At 36.3% G+C, this 23811-nt stretch overlaps 2 protein-coding genes across 2 annotated transcripts; one reads left to right on the forward strand and one right to left on the reverse strand.

The window, feature by feature from the left end:
• The first annotated feature begins 539 nt into the window (after positions 1-539).
• LOC127634309 (transmembrane protein 241) lies at positions 540-5765 on the forward strand. The gene is made up of 15 exons (XM_052113804.1): positions 540-687; positions 923-969; positions 1090-1167; positions 1261-1342; positions 1455-1532; positions 1667-1692; positions 1924-1975; positions 2111-2159; positions 2296-2341; positions 3118-3153; positions 3255-3289; positions 3374-3443; positions 3603-3696; positions 3908-3978; positions 4103-5765. Exons 1-15 carry the CDS (start codon positions 616-618, stop codon positions 4155-4157), a joined length of 891 nt encoding a protein of 296 aa, XP_051969764.1. The 5' UTR covers positions 540-615; the 3' UTR covers positions 4158-5765.
• Positions 5766-10236: 4471 nt separating this feature from the next.
• Positions 10237-23120, reverse strand: rbbp8 (retinoblastoma binding protein 8). The gene is made up of 18 exons (XM_052113790.1): positions 22692-23120; positions 22339-22381; positions 21913-22008; positions 21693-21805; positions 21149-21221; positions 18396-18550; positions 18195-18281; positions 18029-18099; positions 16505-16605; positions 15887-16211; positions 15655-15745; positions 14350-14420; positions 13124-13214; positions 12870-13040; positions 12615-12675; positions 11086-11173; positions 10790-10931; positions 10237-10527 (listed from the first exon to the last, which is right to left on the reverse strand). Exons 1-18 carry the CDS (start codon positions 22807-22809, stop codon positions 10424-10426), a joined length of 2001 nt encoding a protein of 666 aa, XP_051969750.1. The 5' UTR covers positions 22810-23120; the 3' UTR covers positions 10237-10423.
• Positions 23121-23811: the final 691 nt, after the last annotated feature.

Consider the following 23811-nt stretch of genomic DNA (forward strand, 5'->3'; position numbering starts at 1 on the left):
TAAAGTTATGGTATAATGACAAAAAAAATTATTTCTTTATCCTTGTGGCGAAATTTGATATTCATAAACAGAAATTTATTTCAGACAATTCTTACTTTTTATCAGATTAATTAATTTAATTAATCATAATCTGGATAATTAAAAACAAATTTGCTCAATGTGATGTTCAAAAATTATTTTCACTCTAAAAATATTTTGTTTGACTCATAGTTATTTATCCTTGTCGCAAAATGTGACGTTCACAAACAGAACTTTCTTAAAAAGACACCTAGATTTGACTTGAGTACAGTGTAATACATTTTCTTCAAGTATATTTTTATATTTTTTATTGCTTGATTTGTTATTCAAAATGTATGCACTTTTATCAGCAGAGATTTTTAAAATGTTTTGTATATGACTGATAATAATTACTATATAATGTATAATTACTTTCTGGTTCGTTTTAATATCGTTTGTTAATCAAAAGGTTGCTCAAAATGTCAGATTTCAAGCAGACTTTTATTGGTTAAAAATGTCCTGCGTGTCACAGTGGGCGTGGTCATCAGAACAGAGGAAGTACAGATGAAATGAGAGTAAATGAGTTTTAGATGAGCTGTGCACGATGCAACCATACCAATGAATGTTGCTCGAGTGATCCTTGCTCTAATATTCTGCACCTTTTTTACAGCGTCATATTTCACAAATAAGGTGAATTAACTTTATTCCTCTTTGAACTGATAGGCAGCATTGTGTGTGTGTTTGTTCTGTTGTTAAAAATGGCAATGCATGCTTTAAATCTGTGCTGTGTAGTGTCTACTTTTGCCTAAAAATGCCATTTCTGGTAGGACAAAGATTTTGTTTTTTTTTTTAGTTGTGTGGCCTTTTTTGTTAAATCAAAGTAAATGTAAACTCTGAAATTAATCATTGTCTTTTTGCATTACAGTATGTCCTGTTTATCTTAAAGTTTACATTTCCAACCATTTTTCAGGGGTAAGTATACAGGACATTTTGATGTTTGTAATTCCCCATATAGATTACAAATATTATTTTTTTTCATTCACACAATATTGCAATAATTATCTTTATAATTAACTGGAATTTTAATTACAGGTGGCAGACCTCCACTGGAGCTCTGTTGCTACTGGTTACTTGGAAACTAGGTTGGGTTGAAATTAATGGGCTGTCCAGGTAACTAATATATGCATCTATATAATGTCAGTGCATTATTATGATCTGGCTTATTTATTTATTTATTTATTTTTGCTGTATTTGTTTCTCTAGATCGGCAGCGTTTTCCCAGCTTCCTGGGTCATTCTTATTTATTGGAAACATTTATGCCGGGTCCAAAGCACTTTCGCTTTTGGTAAGTGGGAAATCTTAAAAAGCGACTTGCTTTTTTTTTATTTCTTAAGACGTGACTTACAGTACATAATATAACATCTTATCTTAGTTCTCTTTGTTTTTGCTTTTTTTAGCCAATTCCGTTCTTCTTTGTGTTACAAAATGCCTCAGAGGTCTTTACCCTTCTCATTATAACGGTTACTCAAAGAGAGGTAAGCATATGTACTGCTGGGTTATAGGTTATTTAATAGGTTTAATAATCATAATGTGGTTTAATTTTTCTTTTTGATGGTTTTATAATATTCTTATACTATCATGTTCATAACATTGTGCCATTAATATTCAGAAACCGTCATGGGTGAAATTATTAAGGTATGATTCTTTCAATTCTGCATTCGGGTATATGACTGTAAATGCATACCTTTAAATTGGTTATGTTCTAATACTGTACTGAGAATAAACTAATGCATGAGAAAAAATAAAGAAGTAGATTTACTTCAGACTTTATTAATATTACATTTCATGTTTCTGTTTAAGTAGAACAATAGATGTAAAGTATGTTTGAGATATAATGTATAATTGCTCAATTTCTATTCTTTACAGTGTGTGTATGTTACTGGGATCTGCTACCAGCCTTATTCTGTACAATCCACAGGTAAGTTACAAAATATACATGGATGCTTCCTGCATAATGAACGTTTTGACCATTGTTGTGTCCTGTAATGGTAAAAATGGTCCAATCTGCATTGTCACATGTCCTCTTTATGGTTCAATTGGTCTCACCATCCAGTTTGGTCCCAGTGGCTACACATGGGCATCCATCCATCTGTTCTGTGTTGGTGAGTGAGTATTTATTTGTTGTTGGAGCCAGAATCACAAGTTCTTAGTGCATTAATCTAAGTAGCAATCTTAAAACTATGGTGATAAATATGAAATTGTGTAGTCGTTGTTAATTTAGGCTCTTTTCTAATTTAGGATCATATAAAGTATTCCAGAAGAATTCCAAAACCAGCCATCTAAGGTAGTTAATATATGTTGTGTATTGTGACTGCTTACAAAAAATGTGCTGTTAAAGGGACAGTTCACCCCAAAATATAAATTCTCTTGTCATTTACTTACCTACATGCCATCCCAGATGTGTATGACTTTCTTTCATCTGGCTGAACACAAATTAAGATTTTTAGAAGAATATCTCAGATCTGTAGATCCATACAATGAAAGTGAATGGTGACCAGAACTTTGAAGCTCCAAAGAAATCACATAAGGGCAGCATAGAAGTAATCCATACGACTCCAGCAGTTAAATCCAAATCTTTAAAAGTTATATGATAGGTGTGGTTGAGAAACAGATCAATATTTAAGTAATTTTTTACTATAAATATCCACTTTCAGATTAACATTCACATTCTGAAAGTGAAAGTCAAAGTGGAGATTTATAGAAAAAAAAGGATTGAAATGTTGATCTGTTTCTCACCCAAAGTGATTACATCGCTTCAGAAGACTTTTATTAAACAATTGGTGACTAATTGATTACTTTTATGTTGCTTAATGTGATTTTTGGAGCTACAAAGATCTGGTCACCATTCACTTGCATTTTATGGACCTACAGAGCTGAAATATTCTTCTAAAAATCTTCATTTGTGTTCAGCAGAAGAAAGAAAGCCAGACACCTGGGATGGCACGAGGGTGTAAATGATGAGGGATTTTTATTAATTTTTGGGTGAACTATCCTTTTAACATATCTGTGTTTATTTGAAATGTCCTTATTGTACATTATTTTCAATATTTTGATCATCAGTGATCTTGAAGAGCAGTTCATCAACTATGTGATCAGGTAAATAGATCAATATGAAAATTGTCATTCATAAAATATGTTTAACATTTCCTTTACATTTTCATTTTCTGCCACAATTCATTTCTACTCTTATTTTACAGTACATTGTTACTTGCTTCCCTTGCGTACTCAACAGGTAATAAAATACATTTAATGCAACAATGTTTTCTTACTACAATACAATTGATTTTTATCAAGATCCATGTGTACTTGTTTTCAGGTGACCTGTCTGGTGCCTTAGACTTTCCTCTCCTGACCTCATCCAGGTTCCATACTGGCTGTTTGGCCAGGTGAGGAACATATTCATACATTCAGTGGGACTATTTGTTACAAATGAAGATTCAGACTGTCTATTTGAAAGGAAGCCCTGTCATTTTATCATAAGAATGTGTCTGTCTTTTCAAATCTGTCTTATGCTGATTGCAAAACCCATTTCTTTCTTATTAAAGTGCCATTTTCAGTTTTTCTCTGATGCTTGCAACCGTGAAGCTGAAGAGCAGTCTGTCTCAGGAACACTGTGGGGTCTGGTTCTTCCTGGCTAAGGTGTGACACACCCCTAAAATATATATTTAGAAATTGTTATGGCCCCAGTAACCATTCTCATAACCACCAATAATAAGTTAGAGACATAAAGATGCAACAGAAAGACATTTCTTCAGTGCTTTGAATGTTTCCCTGTGTCATATACACGGCAAAATGAATTTAAAATTAAACTCCAGGTAGATTATTTATTTTTGCACTGTTGTTGTTTTAGGTAATGGCCTCAGGTCTTTCATTTCTTCTTTCCACATTCAACACTGTGATCAGTCCTGTGACACTTTGCTGGTGAGTTCATATTTCATCCAGGCACATGTCATAGTGTACATCACAACATAGGAGACTTTGTAGTGGTATTTACATGTAAAGTGAAATGATTAAATAAATGTTATGATTTTGTTTCTTTCCTTAGCATTATCCTGAATTACACCGGAGATGCCTTGTTTTTGTTTTCTGACAGATTCTAAAAATTGTGATTGAGATTATAATTGTATTCTTAGTGCCTTTGAAGATTCACCAACCATTGCAGAGTCACTCCACCATAAACCTTTTATACAGTCTTTATTAAACAATCCAGATTATGTCATTGTTAAATAACATATACCCTAGAAAACCCTCACAAATCCCAAAATAGAGCATCATTTAAAGGCACAGTAACATTTGTTAGGACTGAAGTCCATTTACATAATCTGTTTACTTTCACATATATGTGGCCAGTAAATTATAAACATTTATTTGGGATTTTCTGTTTCAGCAGCAACGTTTCTAGTTACTGTAATTTGTCAAACTTGTACATCTTTATGTAGGATGTCATTGTCTTGCAATGTTTACTTTTTAAATCCTTTATTGTATCCTGTATGCCACACCTTGTACATTAGTACACCTCTTTGTAAAAACAAAACATATGGAGAAACAGTATATTAGCCTCCAGTAGCTCTCATGCAGTTTTTCAGTTATGTTTTACATAATGGCCGTCACCATTAAAGTATTATTGGTAAAATATACAGTACTGTGCAAAAGTTTTAGGCACTTGTGAAAAATGTTACATAGTGAGGACGACATAAATAGTTTTCATTTATCAATTAATGTCACACAAAGTCCAGTGAACATAAAAAAGCTAGATCAATATTTGGTGTGATCACCTTTGCTTTTAAAACAGCAACAATTCTCCTACTTACACCTGGACACAGTTTTTCTTGGTTGTCGGCAGTTCCGATGTTTCAAGCTGCTTGGAGAATTCACCACAGTTCCTCTAACTATTTCGGCTTTCTCAATTGTTTCTGTCTCTTTATGTAATCTCAGACTGACTCGATGTTCAGAGGGGGCTTTGTGGGGGCCATGACATCTGTTGTAGCAGGGCTCCCTGTTCTTACATTTACATTTATGCATTTGGCAGACGCTTTTATCCAAAGCGACTTACAGTGCAATTATTACAGGGACAATCCCCCCGGAACAACCAAGTGCCTTGCTCAAGGGCACAATGGTGGTGGCCGTGGGGTTCGAACCAAAGACCTTCTGATTAACAGCCCTGTGCTTTAGCCCACTACGCCACCACCATTTTTTCTATTCTAATATTTTCTATTTGCAAAAGTAATGTTTGGGAGTCTAACATGTATTTGTGCTATTGACGCACTAAAGCTGAAGATATAAATAACCATCTTAAGACACATGTTTTTGTGAAACATCGTATGTGCCTAAAACATTTGCACAGTACTGTAAATGTTGTTGTGGTGTAATTTTATTAAAGTGTGAGTATGATTCATAATGATTGCAGCTTGGTTGACGGTTATAATAATTTTCGTAAGAAAACCAGGGTGTCTAATAACCATAAATATATAAATAACTCTCGCCTTTAAAATATTCTTGCTACTAGTACTGGGATTATTCAGTTTGAACTGAATGATGTTTACTGCATTTCAGAGCCACAATATTATGCTATTTTTACAGCTTCTGTCACAAAACTGCACCTTCCTTTATTTATTCATTCTCTGTTTCAAATCTGTCTTCTCAAAAGTAAATAAAGTGATTTCAATGACCATTTTCCATCTTTGTTTTCTGCTGAAAATAAAATGAAATAATACAACACAGAATTGATGTCATACAATCATTAATGAGTCAGGATTGGTTGGTATCAGGGTTAAGAGTCGTTGAAAACCTGGAAAGGGATTTTTTTTTAAATTAATTTTTTAATGGAAAATAATTTATGTAGTCAATATACACTCACCTAAAGGATTATTAGGAACACCATACTAATACTGTGTTTGACCCCCTGAACTGCCATAATTCTACGTGGCATTGATTCAACAAGGTGCTGAAAGCATTCTTTAGAAATGTTGGCCCATATTGATAGGATAGCATCTTGCAGTTGATGGAGATTTGTGGGATGCACATCCAGGGCACGAAGCTCCCGTTCCACCACATCCCAAAGATGCTCTATTGGGTTGAGATCTGGTGACTCTGGGGGCCATTTTAGTACAGTGAACTCATTGTCATGTTCAAGAAACCAATTTGAAATGATTCGAGCTTTGTGACATTGCATTATCCTGCTGGAAGTAGCCATCAGAGGATGGGTACATGGTGGCCATAAAGGGATGGACATGGTCAGAAACAATGCTCAGGTAGGCCGTGGCATTTAAACGATGCCCAATTGGCACTAAGGGGCCTAAAGTGTGCCAAGAAAACATCCCCCACACCATTACACCACCACCACCAGCCTGCACAGTGGTAACAATGCATGATGGATCCATGTTCTCATTCTGTTTACACCAAATTCTGACTCTACCATCTGAATGTCTCAACAGAAATCGAGACTCATCAGACCAGGCAACATTTTTCCAGTCTTCAACTGTCCAATTTTGGTGAGCTCTTGCAAATTGTAGCCTCTTTTTCCTATTTGTAGTGGAGATGAGTGTTACCCGGTGGGGTCTTCTGCTGTTGTAGCCCATCCGCCTCAAGGTTGTGCGTGTTGTGGCTTCACAAATGCTTTGCTGCATACCTCGGTTGTAACGAGTGGTTATTTCAGGCAAAGTTGCTCTTCTATCAGCTTGAATCAGTCGGCCCATTCTCCTCTGACCTCTAGCATCAACAAGCCATTTTCGCCCACAGGACTGCCGCATACTGGATGTTTTTCCCTTTTCACACCATTCTTTGTAAACCCTAGAAATGGTTGTGCGTGAAAATCCCAGTAACTGAGCAGATTGTGAAATACTCAGACCGGCCCGTCTGGCACCAACAACCATGCCACGCTCAAAATTGCTTAAATCACCTTTCTTTCCCATTCTGACATTCAGTTTGGAGTTCAGGAGATTGTCTTGACCAGGACCACACCCCTAAATGCACTGAAGCAACTGCCATGTGATTGGTTGATTAGATAATTGCATTAATGAGAAATTGAACAGGTGTTCCTAATAAACCTTTAGGTGAGTGTACATTTTTTGTGTTATGCTCTGCTCTAAATTTTGCAAATCATTATTTTGAGTTAAACCAATTTGCTAATTGTTATGATTCATTAGCAGATCTGTCTGAATTTAAATGATTTAAAAAAAAAACATTATGGATTATGGAAAAATCATGTAAATGTGTTGGCAAAGAAGGGGTGGGAGCCCTGAGATATGTAATTTACAATACTTAAAATTCAAGTGCCACAAACGCAGGAAACTTTCAACGATAAACGTTCCCCCTGATTCAACTGCAGTGTCTCCATTCTCTAACGGACACCAAGACATCAGTCGATTGATATCAATAGGTATAGTCTCCTGGTCTCTTTAGTTGTTATTCACTCACAAATCCGATCAAACTACATTGATGTTGGCTTTACAAAGACTTGTTTAAAAGTTTAAAGTAGTTTTAAAAGTTTGATGGTTATACAGATGTTACAGTAAGACAAACAGCCAATTAGCTAGCTAGTCAGAGAAACTATATATTACTCAAAAAATATATTACTTTTTCATTTTATCCCCTTTTCTCCTCAGCTTTGGAATGCCCAATTCCCACTACTGGTCCTCGTGGTGGCGCGGTTACACACCTCAATCCAGGTGGTGGAGGACATGTCTCAGTTGCCTCTGCTTCCAAGACTATCAATCCGCGCATCTTATCACATGACTCGCTGTGTATGACACCGCGGAGACTCACAGCATGTGGAGGCTCATGCTACATTCCGCGATCCATGCACAACTCACCACACACCCCATTGAGAGCGAGAACCCCTAATAGCGACCACGAGGAGGTTACCCCATGTGACTACCCTCCCTAGCAACCGGGCCAATTTGGTTGCTTAGGAGACCTGGCTGGAGCCACTCAGCACAACCTAGATTTGAACTCGTGACTCCAGGGGTGGTAGTAACTACCCAGTTACCCAGGATCCATATTAGACTATTTTTAAGATTTATGGAGTTCAACTTCACAGCAAAATTAAAAGAGCGGTACAGCCGTGACATCAATTTGTAGGCAAACCCAGAAGTCTAAATCGCCATGGGTTACTTCGAGATTTTACAGGTTTTTATAATGGGGTTTTTCAGCTTATGAGTAATTGTAAAGTAACGTTTACCACAGACCTTATTTTCATCATAATTTGAAAAACCCATAGGAAAATCAAGAGGGATCCAGTGGTGAATTCTCCTCTGGGTTTTTGGACTACAAGTTGAACAAACTGAAGTAGGTCATTTCTGTGCTACTAGTTCCACCTAACGGAATTGCAAAAGTAAACTCTCCAAATGGCATTTTGCGCCCTTGAAGTGCACTTCGCAAAGGTCGTTCCAAACAAAAGTAAAGCCCGGTTCACTCTGTACGATTTTGGCAACGATTCTGCCATCTGAGACAAATGTAGGGAATCCTAAAGGATTTCTGTCATCGTAGGGCAAAATGGGCAATCTTACAACATTCAGTGTGACATGTTCACCAACAGTCAATCTTTAGCCTCCGACGAAGTTCTGCCATTCGTATAGTGTGACTGCCATTACGACTCTTATAGTCCGCTCCTCTCTCGCACCCCAGAGAAACCTCCCCGAGTGAGCTCCTTGGGGAAAAAAAAGGGCAAATCTTGCTGTTTCGCTTCTATTCCACAACGCTCACGTTCACTGATCGGGACAACAGTCGGCTATGATGTGTATCATACAGTCTGACATAATATCATACAGTGTGCTATAGCAATCTCAATGCGTTCACATCCTACAGTCTGACAAGCAAAGGGCCCTTTCAGAAGACTTTCAGTGAAGTCTACATTTAAACTGTAATGTCATGCTCCCTTCAGAGTGCCCACAGAGTGCCCACTGTCTTTCGTAGTAAGTAGGGCACAGGGATGATCCCTTTGATTGGCATTTCGCCAATTTGTTTTCAAAACAGCATTCTGAATATGCATTTGTTGCCGTTGGTCAAATGAAGAGATAGCCCTGCCTCCAACCCATGCCATTTGTTGAATAATGTTCTTGGGGCATGTCTAAAGCGGGTCATCAAAACGGAGCAATTTTCAAAGAGCAACAGAAACAGTAGCTGTCCCAAACTACACACTAAAGACTCACAAATTGCACTATGCACTCAGCCATGTAATGTATGAATTTTCAAAGTGTTGTATCGTCCCAAATGGAACGCTTAATGTTTTTTTACTACACGGAAGCATTTGCCATTTAACAGCTGATGGAATTGATGTTTCAAACACAATTGTTGTGTTGCCGCTGTTTTAGCACACTATCCACGCTCAGTTCAACACTTATATCTCAATATTATACATATACACAGCATGGTATGATGGTAAAGCGTTTAACTCGCTTTTGTAAGGTGCTGACTTCACAGAAGTTTAGCTACATGTCATATTCTCCATTATTTACAATTGTTTTGCCAGATCACCATTGCTGCCGGTAACTCCGCCCCTTCAGCTATGTACGGCAAGCCGCGTGTGCTGACTGCACGAAGTGACCAACATTCCACACTATGTATGATGGTTGAAAAAGTGCATCATCCGGGTACTCGTAGTACACTTCTTTTTGTTGCATTTTCAGTGTGAACATACTACTCGCACTACTTACACTTCAAAATGACGTAAAATAGTGCAGAAGTGTGTAGTTTGAGACACCTCCTGTTTACAGTTTTCAAAGAAATGACAACACGTAGCTTACTAATAGTTGTCCATATTAAACTGGGATAGGAGAACGAATTTTAACACAGAAAAAGTTACATAATTCAGCTTAAACAAAATTAAACGAAACCTAATATATATATTATTTTGTTAAAGATAAATCAAATTTTGCAACAGCAACATGTCCACATGCTAACAAAGTATATCTGTGTACTTTCTAGCAGAAGAAAGTCTTTGTATCAATATGTTATACCCACATAAACATGCTAAATGTGTTGCCTTGACTGAAATGTTAATTTTTTTTAGCAAGTGCATGCATTTTAAACAAATACACTATTGTATTATTTTTATAACAGCTTATGTTATTATTAGCATTTAAGGTACCTATAATTTCTATTTTTTTTTTTTTACAAATAACTGTCAATATCAAGCACACAAAATAACAGAAAACTACTTGCATACGTTTATAGGTTTGTTCGTTTATTAATCGAGGTCATTCTAATAAAATCTGTGCAGACAATTAGTATGTGTATGCATGACATACATACAAAAAAAATAAAAAAATAAATGCCCCTCTGATCTACTCTGAGATCTTTGTATTGTAGGAGTTAAAAGAAAATCAACATTTAACCATTAAGTCAAAGCGACTCATAATGTATCGACTCAGTGCTGCTCTTTTTGTGACTTGACTTTTGGTGAGAACATGGCGAGGTATGGTCGTCTCCTGCGTATCCGCACATCTGGCTGGTCTTCCTCTTTGATGTATCCTGTTGAAAGCAAAACGGCAAATATGACCTGTATTTGTAAATGAACCTTCACTAATGATCAGGACAAACTCCTAAACTAACAATTTTATGACTCGCTAATGGTAAGTCTATTCATTAAATCCATACTGAGAAATAATGCATATTACGTACACACGTAACAAAGCATTATTAATCTGATATAGTACTTCAAGTTTAAAAGAGAACAGCATTCTTTGTCAAAATAAAACAATTATAATAATCACAAATACACATAACGTAGTACCTCTTTCCACACAGGTCTGTGTTGATGGGAAGCCCACTTCCCAGAAGTTTTCCGGAGTGGAAGGTGGAATGTAGCGGTAACGATGCCGTGAGCAGGAAGACAGTTTTTTCTGTCTTTCTTCCTCTGGGAGGTCTGCATAATACTGAAACAACACACTTCTATTAATCAATGGTACTTTGATTATGAAGATTAATACTTATAAAAAAGTTGATACATGATATGTGCTTAGTCATGTACTGTATGAAGGATCATGTTGAGGAATGGATCTTGAAAAGATGTTCAGATGACAGACTCACAATTTCACACTCTTTGCAATAGTGGCCTTTCAGCTTTCTCCTTTCATCTTTCTTTCGTACAACGTCTACACAAGCAAAAGACCTGTTCCTGGAATAGACAAAATTATACTTTTTTCCCCAAAAAATATATACTTTCACATCGTCTTATTATTTTAAACATTGTTGAGATTAAATGTATTTTGTTTCTGTTTTCCGATCCCCATTCGCATCCACAAAGTGATCACTTGTGCAATGTATGTATTAACCTTTTGCCCTTTTGTGTTCCCGGTCAAAAATTACCAGTCCGCAAAGATTGTTAATAAATCTCTCATATTGCCTATATTATGCAAAGATTTCTTCTTTTTTTTGTAATTATGACAGGTGTTGCACTACTTTTTTGAACATATATATACATTTTTTATTGATAGGATTAATTGAACTGAGCTCATATTGGGCTAGTGGCTGATATTTTCCCTACAGAATAAATTAATAACCACTTGCTTGATCTAAAAAACAAAAATAGGTGTCATTTTAAAGATTAGAATCGGGACTTTACACTGGCACATAGCTGATCCTACCATTTGCAATGAACTAATTTGTTTCACTCAGAGGCCAAACTGTAGTGAGTATTAGTGCGAAATTCACACTGACACCCATAAATATAAAAAACATGTTTTTCCTTATTACTTCCTGAAACATGCATATAACATAGACAATGACATATCAAAACTTACAGCAGAATATCCCGATTCAAACGAGCCCAAACGCAACATAATATTAGTAGATCTTGAAATATTCCTCAAAGAGTGTACATGGAAATACGACACACAAAAGGGCACCGTGTGTGTCTGTGTGCACACACACACACATCCACATATGTGCTCATCTAAAGGATTGGAATACTCCTGAAAACTTCATATTTCTGTATTTTGTAGTCTAATCCATCCATTTCCAATGGTCGGTCATTTTTGACCGGTAACACCATAGTTGTAACAAAGTGAAATAAAACCAATAACATTTTATGAAAAATAGCTAAATAATAAAAAAAGTATGTTCAGATGCCTTACGTGAACAAAGTCATGGAATGTTATTTCAACTGGATGAAATAAACTAGTTCAATTAATTAATCGGTCAGTTTTGACCGGAAAACACAATCTAAGGGTTAAGAGAAAAATAAGGATAAAACTACTTTTCTTGCATTACGATTATATGGTGAAAATTATATTCTAAATGAGGAACATGAAACAACATTTTAAGTAATTTCAATACCAAGCATAAAAACAATAACAAAAAAAGATAATATGAAAAGAAAAAAGAAAAGTACATACTTTGAATTTGTCTTATGTTGGCGAGAAGCATATTTCATGCTCACTTGATGAGTTTTATACTAATGACTAGAAATAAAGTACTACATAGGCTTAAAAACCCATCATGACTCTTCTTTTATTACTGGATGTTTTTAAAGCACCACATCCTGTCTATGTACAATATAATTACATCAAATATGTATATATCTATTTCTAAATAATGTATCATGGACACTGTCTCACCTGTTAGAAGCATCACCGTTGCACTTTACACGTTCTTTGTCTGCAGGCCGGCGGAACTCCACTAAACATCCATAACATGTTTGTTAAAAAGTGTTTAAAAGATCAAATATTCAAACTTTGTTAGATTTCAAACATAATAATAATGTTGCTCACAATTAACAAGTGGCAAAGCCTACAAAGCTACATGGAGTGCAATATTTTTATCATCCAACATCTGCAAGATTTAGAGAAATTAATGGAATATGAAACAATTACCAACTACTTGTTGTTGTTCTTCCTCTTTTATCTCCTCTTCCTCTCTCTCTTCCTCATACACACTCTCTTGATTGTCATCAGAGCTCACATCCTGAGGACATGACTCGTATTCTCCATATGCTGTTTTATCGAAGATGTCAGCAAGACTATCGTTTGCTCTCTGCCCTATTCCTGTTGGTCAATCATATGTTACAAAACAAGCATGTTTACCATACAAGTCCTTCACACAAATCAATTAGCGATTAATGTTATACCAGTCAGTCCTGTCTTCTTTTGGCCTCCCAGCAGGAGACTGTGGCTCACAAATGTGCAGTCTGTGTCCATTGTTTCCAAGTCAGCAACGGGCTAATGCACGTTGAATAATAAAAAAAGATCAACAGTCAGTGAATCTAGAAAGGCACTAGGGATGCACCGATGCATCGGCAGCTGAAGTTTATTGGCCTATTATTGACCAAATTAAAACCATCGGCAAATCGGTTTGAAGCATGAAAACGCTGATATGAAAAATCAATGGTTAATTTAAAATGATCAACGCATTCTGTAAAAACTCTTTGAATTCAAATGCGCAATCCAGAACTTTCACAGGCTATATGAGGTAAAACCATACAAAATCCTTTGAAATCAACAAACTTTGACTTCTGAGACATTGATATGGTATCCATTAAGGCTGCACGATTGCTTAAGTTAAATTGAAATTGCAATATGGTCTTGTGCAAAATGATGAAAGCTTGAAAGGCTGCGTTTTAAAATAGTCTGCATTCAGCGCTTCAGTCAGCATTGTGTAAGCAAGCGGCGCCCTCTAGCGGTGAGTGGCAAAGTATCAGTATCAATATTATTTATATTGGTGCATCGCTATTAGGCATCATTAAAAATTCCATGTTATATAACTTTAGTAAATGAGTGTTAACTGCCAAAACGCATTTTTTCAGCAGTTTACATAACATACTGTTAGGTTTATGGACTAGTTTTGGCCACTAGAGGCCCTCATTACATTTCATTTCAGTTTCCCGCCTTTGTATCATGTGTAATTGTTTTCACCTGTGCCTCATTTTTCTGTGAGTGTATTTAAGTTGCTCTGTTCCTCTGTTCTATGCTCAGTGTTTCATATGTTGAGACCAACATCTCTAGTCTTTTGTTTTTTGAAGACACTCTTTTACCCTTTGAGGTTTCTAAACCCTTTTTGGATCTTCTGTTGGTATGACTTTATCTTTTTCCCCCTATTGACTCTCTGGGACATTTTTAGATTTTTTCAGTTTGGAATAATTTTATGGATTGTTCTGGAATTACCTTCTGGACTAATTAAAAGACATTTCGTGTATTCCCTGACTGTGCTCTCATTTCTGCAACTTTGTCCACATAACCCATTTTCCACGAGCTCAGTTCCCTTGACCTTGCGTCACCCCCGAGTTCCTGACACATACGATAAATAATATTTCAAAATAAAATTTATTAGGATCAATTTTCATTAGTATGTCAATACCTCAGGTTGAAGAGTGTTCTCTGTATCATACTGAGCCAGATCAGCACCTGGATCGACACTCCAACTTTGATCTGGGGAATATGAGGAAGAATTATACACCAAATAAGTCAAAGCTAATTTAGAACGATTCAACCCAAACTACTCCAAAAAGTGCTGTAGTTGACACTTTAAGAGACGCAAAAATGAAAATAGGCTCAGGTGCAAGGCAATATTTGCAATTTAACAGTTTAAATCAATGTCTACTTTTGTAGGTTACTTTTATTGTCACTTTTGGTCCAGAACTTTGAAGCTCAAAAATCACATAACTGCAGCATAAAAGTAATCCATATGACTCCAGTGGTTTTTAGAAGTGATATGATAGGTGCGGGTGAGAAACAGATAAATATGTACCTATTATATGTATCCTTTTTTACTATAAATCTCCACTTTCAATCAACCCTCAAGAGTGTTCTTGTTCTTTTGTTTTTAGCGATGCACATTTTTGGTGCATATCGCCACCTACTTGGTAGGGAAGATAATTTATAGTAAAAAAGGACTTAAAAATGGACTTGTTTCCCACAAACACCTATTTTATAGCTTCTGAAGACATTGATTTAACCACTAGAGTCGTATGGACTTTTATGCTGCCTTTGTGCTTTTTTTTGATTTTCAAAGTTTCTGACCCTGTTGACTTGTATAGATCAACAGAGCTAAAAAATTAATTTAAAAATCTTTTGTGTTTAGCAGAAGAAAGTCATACACATCTGGGATGACATTTTTTGGTAAACTATTCCTTTAAGGTGTACTTTAAGAATAAAGTATAATATAATTTAGCTTCATACAGTACAGGGTCTGTAACGCTTAAAAGAACGTATGCATACGGGGGCCTGGGTAGCTCAGTAAGTATTGACGCTGACTACCACCCCTGGAGTCGCGAGTTCGAATCCAGGGTGTGCTGAGTGACTCCAGCCAGGTCTCCAAAGCAACCAAATTGGCCCGGTTGCTAGGGAGGGTAGAGTCACATGGGTTAACCTCCTCGTGGTCACGATTAAATGGTTCTTGCTCTCAACGGGACACATGGTAAGTTGTGCGTAGATCGCGGAGAGTAGCATGAGCCTCCACATGCTGTGAGTCTCTGCGGTGTCATGCACGACGAGCCACGTGATAAGATGAGTGTATTGACGGTCTCAGAAGAGGAGGCAACTGAGTTCCTCCACCACCCGGATTGAGGTGAGAAACCGCACCATCATGAGGTACCTACTAAGTAGTGGGAATTGGGCATTAATTAAATGGGATATAAAAAAAGAAAAGAAAAAGCATGCATACCGTAAGGAAATTGTGTGATGTTTTGGTTCTGATGAGAACTCTTGTGTTGCGAGTACAGGTCGTCCTCCAAACATTTCCTTTTCTTTGAATCCTAGAAAAATTAAAAGTTACACAATCCCTAAACACCAGGTCAAACATATTTACATTACGTTTTCATTTGGTTAATACAAAACTATTTTGTTGGATTAAACAGAATAAGTGAGAATAAATATTGGATAGTAGCAGGTCCCACCTGGTGTGTTGGGACTGTTTCTGTCTCACTATGTCTAACTGTCATTTTCAGATGTTTGGTGCCTGTATGACAGTGAGCAGGAGTTGATGCAAATATCAGCCCCTTGATTTCGGTCTCATCAGGGTTCTCCAGACTGACATCAGAATTCTTCTGTTCTCTTTTCCTGCAGTCTGTTTGTTTTCTCTTCCCTGTCACTGGGACATGTGAGCTGTTGTGTATGGGTGTGTGTGCGGTGATGTCTGTGGAGGGTTGCTGCTTTTCTCGAGAACCCAAAGCATGAATTCGTAAAATGCACGGCGAGTCCTCATTATTGACTTCAGTGGTACTGGAACAAAAGGGTAAAGATTATTCACTTACTTGCAGAGGGAAATAATGTTCAGTACACTGGTAAACATAAACACCATCTACTATTCTGAACTATTTATGTCACAGGTGCGATAAGTGAAGACCTTTGACATTTTGTCTAAAGTTCTAGTGGATGTGGATTATATATATATATATATATATATATATATATATATATATATATACATCATCAGCATATATAGAGAGAGAGTCGGAGGTAATTCTTAAGAGTTTATAGTGGAAGTTTGCATAGATTAGCGAGTGTCTCCTTACTTAGCTGTTCGGTCATCATCACCATCTGGTTGTTTGGTTTGTTGTAGTGAAGTGTGTAGCTTGTTATCATCATCTTCATCATCATTATCACACTCAGAGTCCTGTAGTAAAACACACTGAACGTCTGAAGACGTTCTAGAAGACTGCAAGTCTGGATATATACAGTACAAGATTCCCACACCTTTTGACCAATGCATTTCTATAATTAGCATTTACATTTTTTTTTAAATGTGATAGACATTACACTCACAAGGTGCAATTTCTTGCTGATTAAATATTTTAGAAAAGAATGACTTGTTCAATTTGAAAAATGTAAATTACTTTTAAAAGCCTGCAAATACATTTTTTAAAATGCCCTGATATTTCGAGGTTTCCATGACCTTGGAAATATTATAATAATAATAATGAGTTATTCCTTTTGACTAAAATCAGGTAATGTTTTACCCATGCTCTACTGCCAAAAAAAGAAAAGATTAGAAAATTGGGCTACTCTTTAAAGGGGTCATGACATGCCTTTTTTTATTATTATTTGAATATGTTCCTTGAGGTTCACTTATAATATTAGTAATGTTTTTTTGCACTTAAAACAATCATCTATAAGTAAAACAATTTATCATTTTCCACCCTCCTTCTGACCCTCTGTTAGAAACACTGGGTTTTGGTGTTGCTTCTCCTTTAAGACTTGACAGTAAACACCCACTGTTATGATTGGCTCTCTGCTCTTGACTGACCTGCCCTCTCGTCTTGCCATCTCACTGCTCACTGCTACTGGGCGGGCTACGGAAGTGATTAAAAGTAAAGTAGGCGTCGATGTGTTGTTGTGGAGGTGGTCAAATGCAAATTTCTACCAGTGTGACATCACAATGTGGAGGAAGTATAAAACGAGCTTGGCAGCATGGATTCACAAATGCTCTTTTTGCAGTGAGAAGGAAGTTTTGAGTTATGAAAATTACAGTGTGTTTTCATAGTACAACGACCTCTTATATGTCAAAATGTCAAGGAAAACTAGTTTCCTCATGTCATGACCCCTTTAAAGGTTCACACTTGAGTCCTCCTAAAAAAACTCAAACCTTTATCACTTCAGCCAAAAACAAACAAACACATAAATATATAAATCAGTATTTTATCCCTTTTTCTCCCAATTTGGAATGCCCAATTCCCACTACTTAGTAGGTCCTCGTGGTGCGGTTACTCACCTCAATTTAACATCACCACCTCCTCTGACCACAAATAACCGGTGCTAAGAAGTATAATATTTGTATTTATACTGTATATTACCATATAGCTGCCAAACATATTTGGAATTTCACCAAAAAAATTTAACTGAGCAACACACAAAGACGATTTATTTTATTAAATAAATCACAGCCCTTTGTGGTTTAATAATCGCACAAGCTCATATCGTGATTTCGATTTTATTTCGATTAACTGTGCAATTCTAATAAAAAGCATTTTCCTATAGGTCATCTTATAACTCAGCTGACACCTGAAAAAGCCTTTATAATTAAGCAGATAAGGGGGAACCTGCTCTGGAGGGACGTCTATACGGCACGTCTCTGGAACCACAGTCCTGAAATGCTTCCTGTGATTAGCCTCTAAAATAGATAAAACAATAAGAATATCCTTAAAAACATAATTGATCAGAAAATATATGAATGTGAATTTATAGATGAAGATCACCTCGTACTACCTGGAAAATGTGTCACATCCATTTCACAAGTTTCAGCAACCAACACATTTCTGCCATTGCAATCTAAGGGCTCTCCTCTGCTGGGCTCTAAGAATCAATCAAAGCAAAATGCAGTTTTAAATAACTTATTCAGAATAAAACTGATTAATATCAATTTTTGCAACTTTACAGACAGAAAAATTCCTGAAGAATGTGTCTAACCGGGGTGTGAGAATGATAGTGGTTTCTCAGTGTAGCGAACATGGTTTTGTTCTTTCTTGCGTTTCATCTTGCTAATGACAGGTAAAGACAGTGGCCTCAGTGGAGAGTCTGGGATCATTCCCTCCTCTACTTCAGTAGACATGCTCTGTGAAGAACTACACACACACACACACACACACACACACACACACACACACACACACACACACACACAGAGAGACAGAATTCACATAATCAATATAGATCTCTTTAACCCTTAAACGCATACCCCGGGATCTCATTACACCCCTTGTACCTCATCCATTTTTTGGAGTTGTGCCCACACCTCTTTAGTATACCTCAATCTATCTCTTATAAACAGTGTAACACACACGCACAATACAATTTAATAAAAATATATTATTATATATTTTAAAAAATATATGGTTTATGTACCAAAATTGTTTATGGTCTTTTATATTTTTTATGATTATTTCATATCTATATAAGTCTACGATCACAGGACATCTATTTCTTTGTTTATTACAAAATAAATGTGTACTATATTCATACAAATAAATACTATATGATGTTGATTTTCTGTGCAACAATTAATTATCAACAATGGTGAATTATCTGTTTCCCATATGCATGGACACATACATAATATACATGTTATTTCTTATTCAAGATGGCACTTTTGTTTCAGTGATTGACTTGATTTATAATTGACATTGCTATTTGATGAAGAAACAACATGGAAGTAAACTATAGCGAATGTAACACATGAACTTGTGTAATTTGTGCATCTATTTAGACTCAGTAATGCCTGTGAAACTATTATGTGTAGCTCAATATGTTTTTGACAGCCAGTTGCGTCTCATTAAATCTCAGTGGGAAAACAATGAATCCCTTTGTATATTTGTTGCATTATATCTTTGATTTATGAAAAATAAAACATAAAAATACCAATATTTGTATTATATTATTTTACGGTTTTGAACATATTTTGAAAATGTTTACTATCTGGGTATTTTGTATATTAATTTGTATAGATATATGTGCCGAGTCTCTATAGACCTGAATATGTAAGAGTACAGGTGAAACTCGAAAAATTAGAATATCATGCAAAAGTTCATTAATTTCAGTAATTCAACTTAAAAGGTGAAACTAATATATTATATAGACTCATTACAAGCAAAGTAAGATATTTCAAGCCTTTATTTGATATAAGTTTTATGATTATGGCTTACAGCTTATGAAAACCCCAAATTCAGAATCTCAGAAAATTAGAATATTACATGAAACCAATAAAAAAAAAGGATTTTAAATACAGAAATGTCGGCCCTCTGAAAAGTATAATCATGCATATGTACTCAGTACTTGGTTTGGGCCCCTTTGCATTAATTACTGCCTCAATGCGGCGTGGCATGGATGCTATCAGCCTGTGGCACTGCTGAGGTGTTATGGAAGACCAAGATGCTTCAATAGCGGCCTTCAGCTCTTCTGCATTGTTTGGTCTCATGTCTCTCATCTTTCTCTTGGCAATGCCCCATAGATTCTCTATGGGGTTCAGGTCAGGCGAGTTTGCTGGCCAATCAAGCACAGTAATATCATGGTCATTGAACCAGGTTTTGGTACTTTTGGCAGTGTGGGCAGGTGCCAAGTCCTGCTGGAAAATGAAGTCAGCATCTCCATAAAGCTTGTCTGCTGAAGGAAGCATGAAGTGCTCTAAAATGTCCCGGTAGACAGCTGCGTTGACTCTGGACTTAATAAAGCACAGTGGACCAACACCAGCCGATGACATGGCTCCCCAAACCAACACAGACTGTGGAAACTTCACACTGGACTTCAAGCATCTTGGATTGTGTGCCTCTCCATTCTTCCTCCAGACTCTGGGACCTTGGTTTCCAAATGAGATGCAAAATTTGCTCTCATCAGAAAAGAGGACTTTGGACCACTGAGCAACAGACCAGTTCTTTTTTTCTTTAGCCCAGGTAAGACGCTTCTGACGTTGTTTGTTGTTCAGGAGCTGCTTGACAAGAGGAATACGACATTTGAAGCCCATGTCCAGGACCCGTCTGTGTGTGGTGGCTCTTGATGCAGTAACTCCAGCCTCAGTCCACTCCTTGTGAAGCTCCCCACACATTTGAATGGCCTCTTCCTGACAATCCTCTCCAGGCTATGGTCATCCCTGCTGCTTGTGCACCTTTTTCTTCCACACTTTTCCCTTCCACTTAACTTTCTATTAATGTGCTTTGATACAGCACTTTGAGAACATCCAACTTCTTTTGCAATTACCTTTTGAGGCTTTCCCTCCTTGTGGAGGGTGTCAATGATGGTTTTCTGCACAACTGTCAGGTCAGCAGTCTTCCCCATGATTGTGAATTCAACTGAACCAGACTGAGAGACCATTTAAAGGCTCAGGAACCCTTTGCAGGTGTTTAGCTGATTAGAGTGTGACACTTTGAGCCTACAATACTGAACCTTTTCACAATATTCTAATTTTCTGAGATTCTGAATTTGGGGTTTTCATAAGCTGTAAGCCATAATCATCAAAATTATATCAAATAAAGGCTTGAAATATCTTACTTTGCTTGTAATGAGTCTATATAATATATTAGTTTCACCTTTTAAGTTGAATTACTGAAATTAATGAACTTTTGCACGATATTCTAATTTTTCGAGTTTCACCTGTATTTGGTGAAATTCACATGCATTTAAGGATTAAACTTCTAAAGGTATTTTGACATGTTTTTGTCTCTCAAACTCACCCAGACTTTCTGAATCGCTCCAACTCAAGACTCAACCTCCTGTTTTCATCTTTCAGAGTCTTCCTGTCTGCCTCTAAACACAATGATCAGCACACAAACACACATAACAGCATTTTGTTTGCAACTGTAAAGATTTTTTTGGGTTGAATATGGCTAGTATAAATAGATAGATAGACTGATCGATAGATGATAGATAGCAGACTGATAAATAGATAGATGATAGATAGATAGACCGACTGATCGATAATGATAGGTAGCTGATTAATAGATAGATAGACTGATCGATAGATGATAGATAGCAGACTGATAAATAGATAGATGATAGATAGATAGACCGACTGATCGATAATGATAGGTAGCTGATTAATAGAGATAGATAGCAGACTGATAAATAGATAGATAGACCAATCGATAGACAGATAAATAGATAGATAGGCCGATCAATTCATAGATTGATAGATAGATAATAGATAGATAGAGTAATAACATGAAACATAAATGTGTTTAAATTCACAAGAATACACAAACATCTTTAAAACCATACCAAGCTCAGAAATGTGAAACAGATTTTTCTTATTAGTTTCTTCAAACTCAGTATTTGTCTTCTTAATATGTCTCTCTGTCAAAGTGCAGCGATCACATGGTCCCGAATGCACTCTAAAAGGAGAAACAAAACAGAACTTAAGGCAAACTATCTACATCAAACTTGGAAAGAAATAAAAAGGTGGAAATGTCTCTTTGGATGTCGTAATATTGCGATGCACCTGTCCTCTAACTGTTTGATCTTCTCCTCCAGAATCTTCTGTTGTTCTCGTAACTGCTGGTTTTTACTGTGGAATTCACTCAGTCTCTGAGCATCTCTGAGAAGGAAATAGTATTGTTACAGACAGTAGAGCATCATATTAACATTTGACATTCTTCAAAAGCTATTTAAACACAATGCGGTTTTATATAAGATTCAAACTGGGCTGACTGGTATTTTTTTTATTCAGTGACTTCTGATTATGTGAGTTGGATCCTTCATACAATAATTCATACAATAATAATTATGGTAGCTCAAGACAAGAAATAATAACAGATACAAAGGAAATACATTTAGTAAAAGAGATACTGTGACAGTCATGAAATTGATCAGTAATCTAAACTAAACAAGTAATTACATTCTGATGTAGTTAAAGGCTTAAACTTACAGACATCGTTCCCTCTTCAGTTTGTTTACTTTGGCCTGCAAATCTAAACATGAGAAAGTTAAAGCAGTTAGTCTAAAATCTAATCCATTTCATTCTAGAATTCACACTAAAGTGCCATTTGAGATCAACATATTGTCAAATAACAATACAAATAATCAATAACCCAGGAAATAGTCCGTTCTGATTATTTCCAAATTTCAAAAACGGTTCTACGTTCTATACTGTATCCTATATATACACTATATAATAGGCCAAGTGGCAGTTCAGAGTGAATTCTAGAATTCTACAGTTTGACAGATATTCTCGTGATCAATAGAATGGAGAATGTTGATGCATGAATGCTATTTCTGTACCTTGTATTGCAGTGTCATGAAACTCCCTGACAGCATTCAAAAGATCCTGAAGTTGCTCTCTGGAGTCTGAAGGAGTATTTAAAACAGGACTTGGACCGTTTAGATCTGGAGTACTCATTCTCGATCCCTCATAAAGACAAACACCTTCAACTTGAACTATGACAACACCTAAAATCTTCCTGCAAACTGCTGTCAACAAAGCGACTGAACTAGCTGCTTTTGTCTATTCACTATTTCACATCTCAGAGCCAGGGCGGAAGGCATTTATTGTAGGGCTAAAATAAGAAGAACGGCGAAGATAAAGCTGGTTGTAATATATTCACTAAAGTTGTTGCCATGATGTCATCATCCGGTACATGTATATGCGTTTGAAATTAATAAACGACAAATTAACAAGAAAGATTTGCGCCTCAGAGCTCGTGAACATTCCGTTCCACCATGTAAACATTCGGATTCCGCGCCTCGTGAGGGATTCTGGGAGTCAGCGGCGGCTCAACACATGCGCACTTCCTAGTGGACACACATGGACACTACATTAATAATAGTTAAAATAATTATTATATTATATTATATTATATTATATTATATTATATTATATTATATTATATTATATTATATTATATTAGTCAGTTTAAGTCAGAAATATTCGTTTTTCAACAAAATTATCTGTGTATCAAAATCAGAATTAGCTTTATTGGCAAATATGCTTCCACATACAAGGAATTTTTCTTGGTCACAGAAGCTTCTAGTGCACAAACAATACAACAACAAGACAGAGATAATAATAAATAAAATAAAATAAATTAATAATAGAAAATATAAGTATATATAGAACAATAAGACACATGTACAAATACAAATGTTATACACTGTGCAAGAGAATGTAATGCAGAAGAGGTAGGATATGTAAAATAAATATAATTGACTAGGGTGTGTATTGCACATAATTATTGCTCAATGGGGCAGTTTTACCTGTTTATGAGATGGATAGCCTGAGGGAAAAAACTGTTCCTGTGCCTGACTGTTCTGGTGCTCGGTGCTCTGTAGCGCCGGCCAGAAGGCAACAGTTCAAAAAGGTAGTGGGCAGGGTGAGTGGGGTCCGGAGTGATTTATCCAGCCC

The sequence above is a fragment of the Xyrauchen texanus genome, chromosome 41 (assembly GCF_025860055.1).
Source record: "Xyrauchen texanus isolate HMW12.3.18 chromosome 41, RBS_HiC_50CHRs, whole genome shotgun sequence".
Classification (NCBI taxonomy): Eukaryota; Metazoa; Chordata; class Actinopteri; order Cypriniformes; family Catostomidae; genus Xyrauchen; species Xyrauchen texanus.

Bases quoted from the DNA above. Each gene is read 5' to 3' on its own strand.
- rbbp8 (XM_052113790.1), bottom strand. From the start codon at position 22,809: ATGAGTACTCCAGATCTAAACGGTCCAAGTCCTGTTTTAAATACTCCT. The intron at 21,222-21,692 runs GTATGGTTTTAA...CATTGTGTTTAG, and splicing joins GTTTCACATTTCTGAGCTTG to AGGCAGACAGGAAGACTCTG. The intron at 10,528-10,789 runs GTACTACGTTAT...TGCTTTCAACAG, and splicing joins ACAGACCTGTGTGGAAAGAG to GATACATCAAAGAGGAAGAC.
- LOC127634309 (XM_052113804.1), top strand. From the start codon at position 616: ATGAATGTTGCTCGAGTGATCCTTGCTCTAATATTCTGCACCTTTTTT. The intron at 1,693-1,923 runs GTATGATTCTTT...TATTCTTTACAG, and splicing joins TCATGGGTGAAATTATTAAG to TGTGTGTATGTTACTGGGAT. The intron at 2,160-2,295 runs GTGAGTGAGTAT...TTTCTAATTTAG, and splicing joins CATCCATCTGTTCTGTGTTG to GATCATATAAAGTATTCCAG.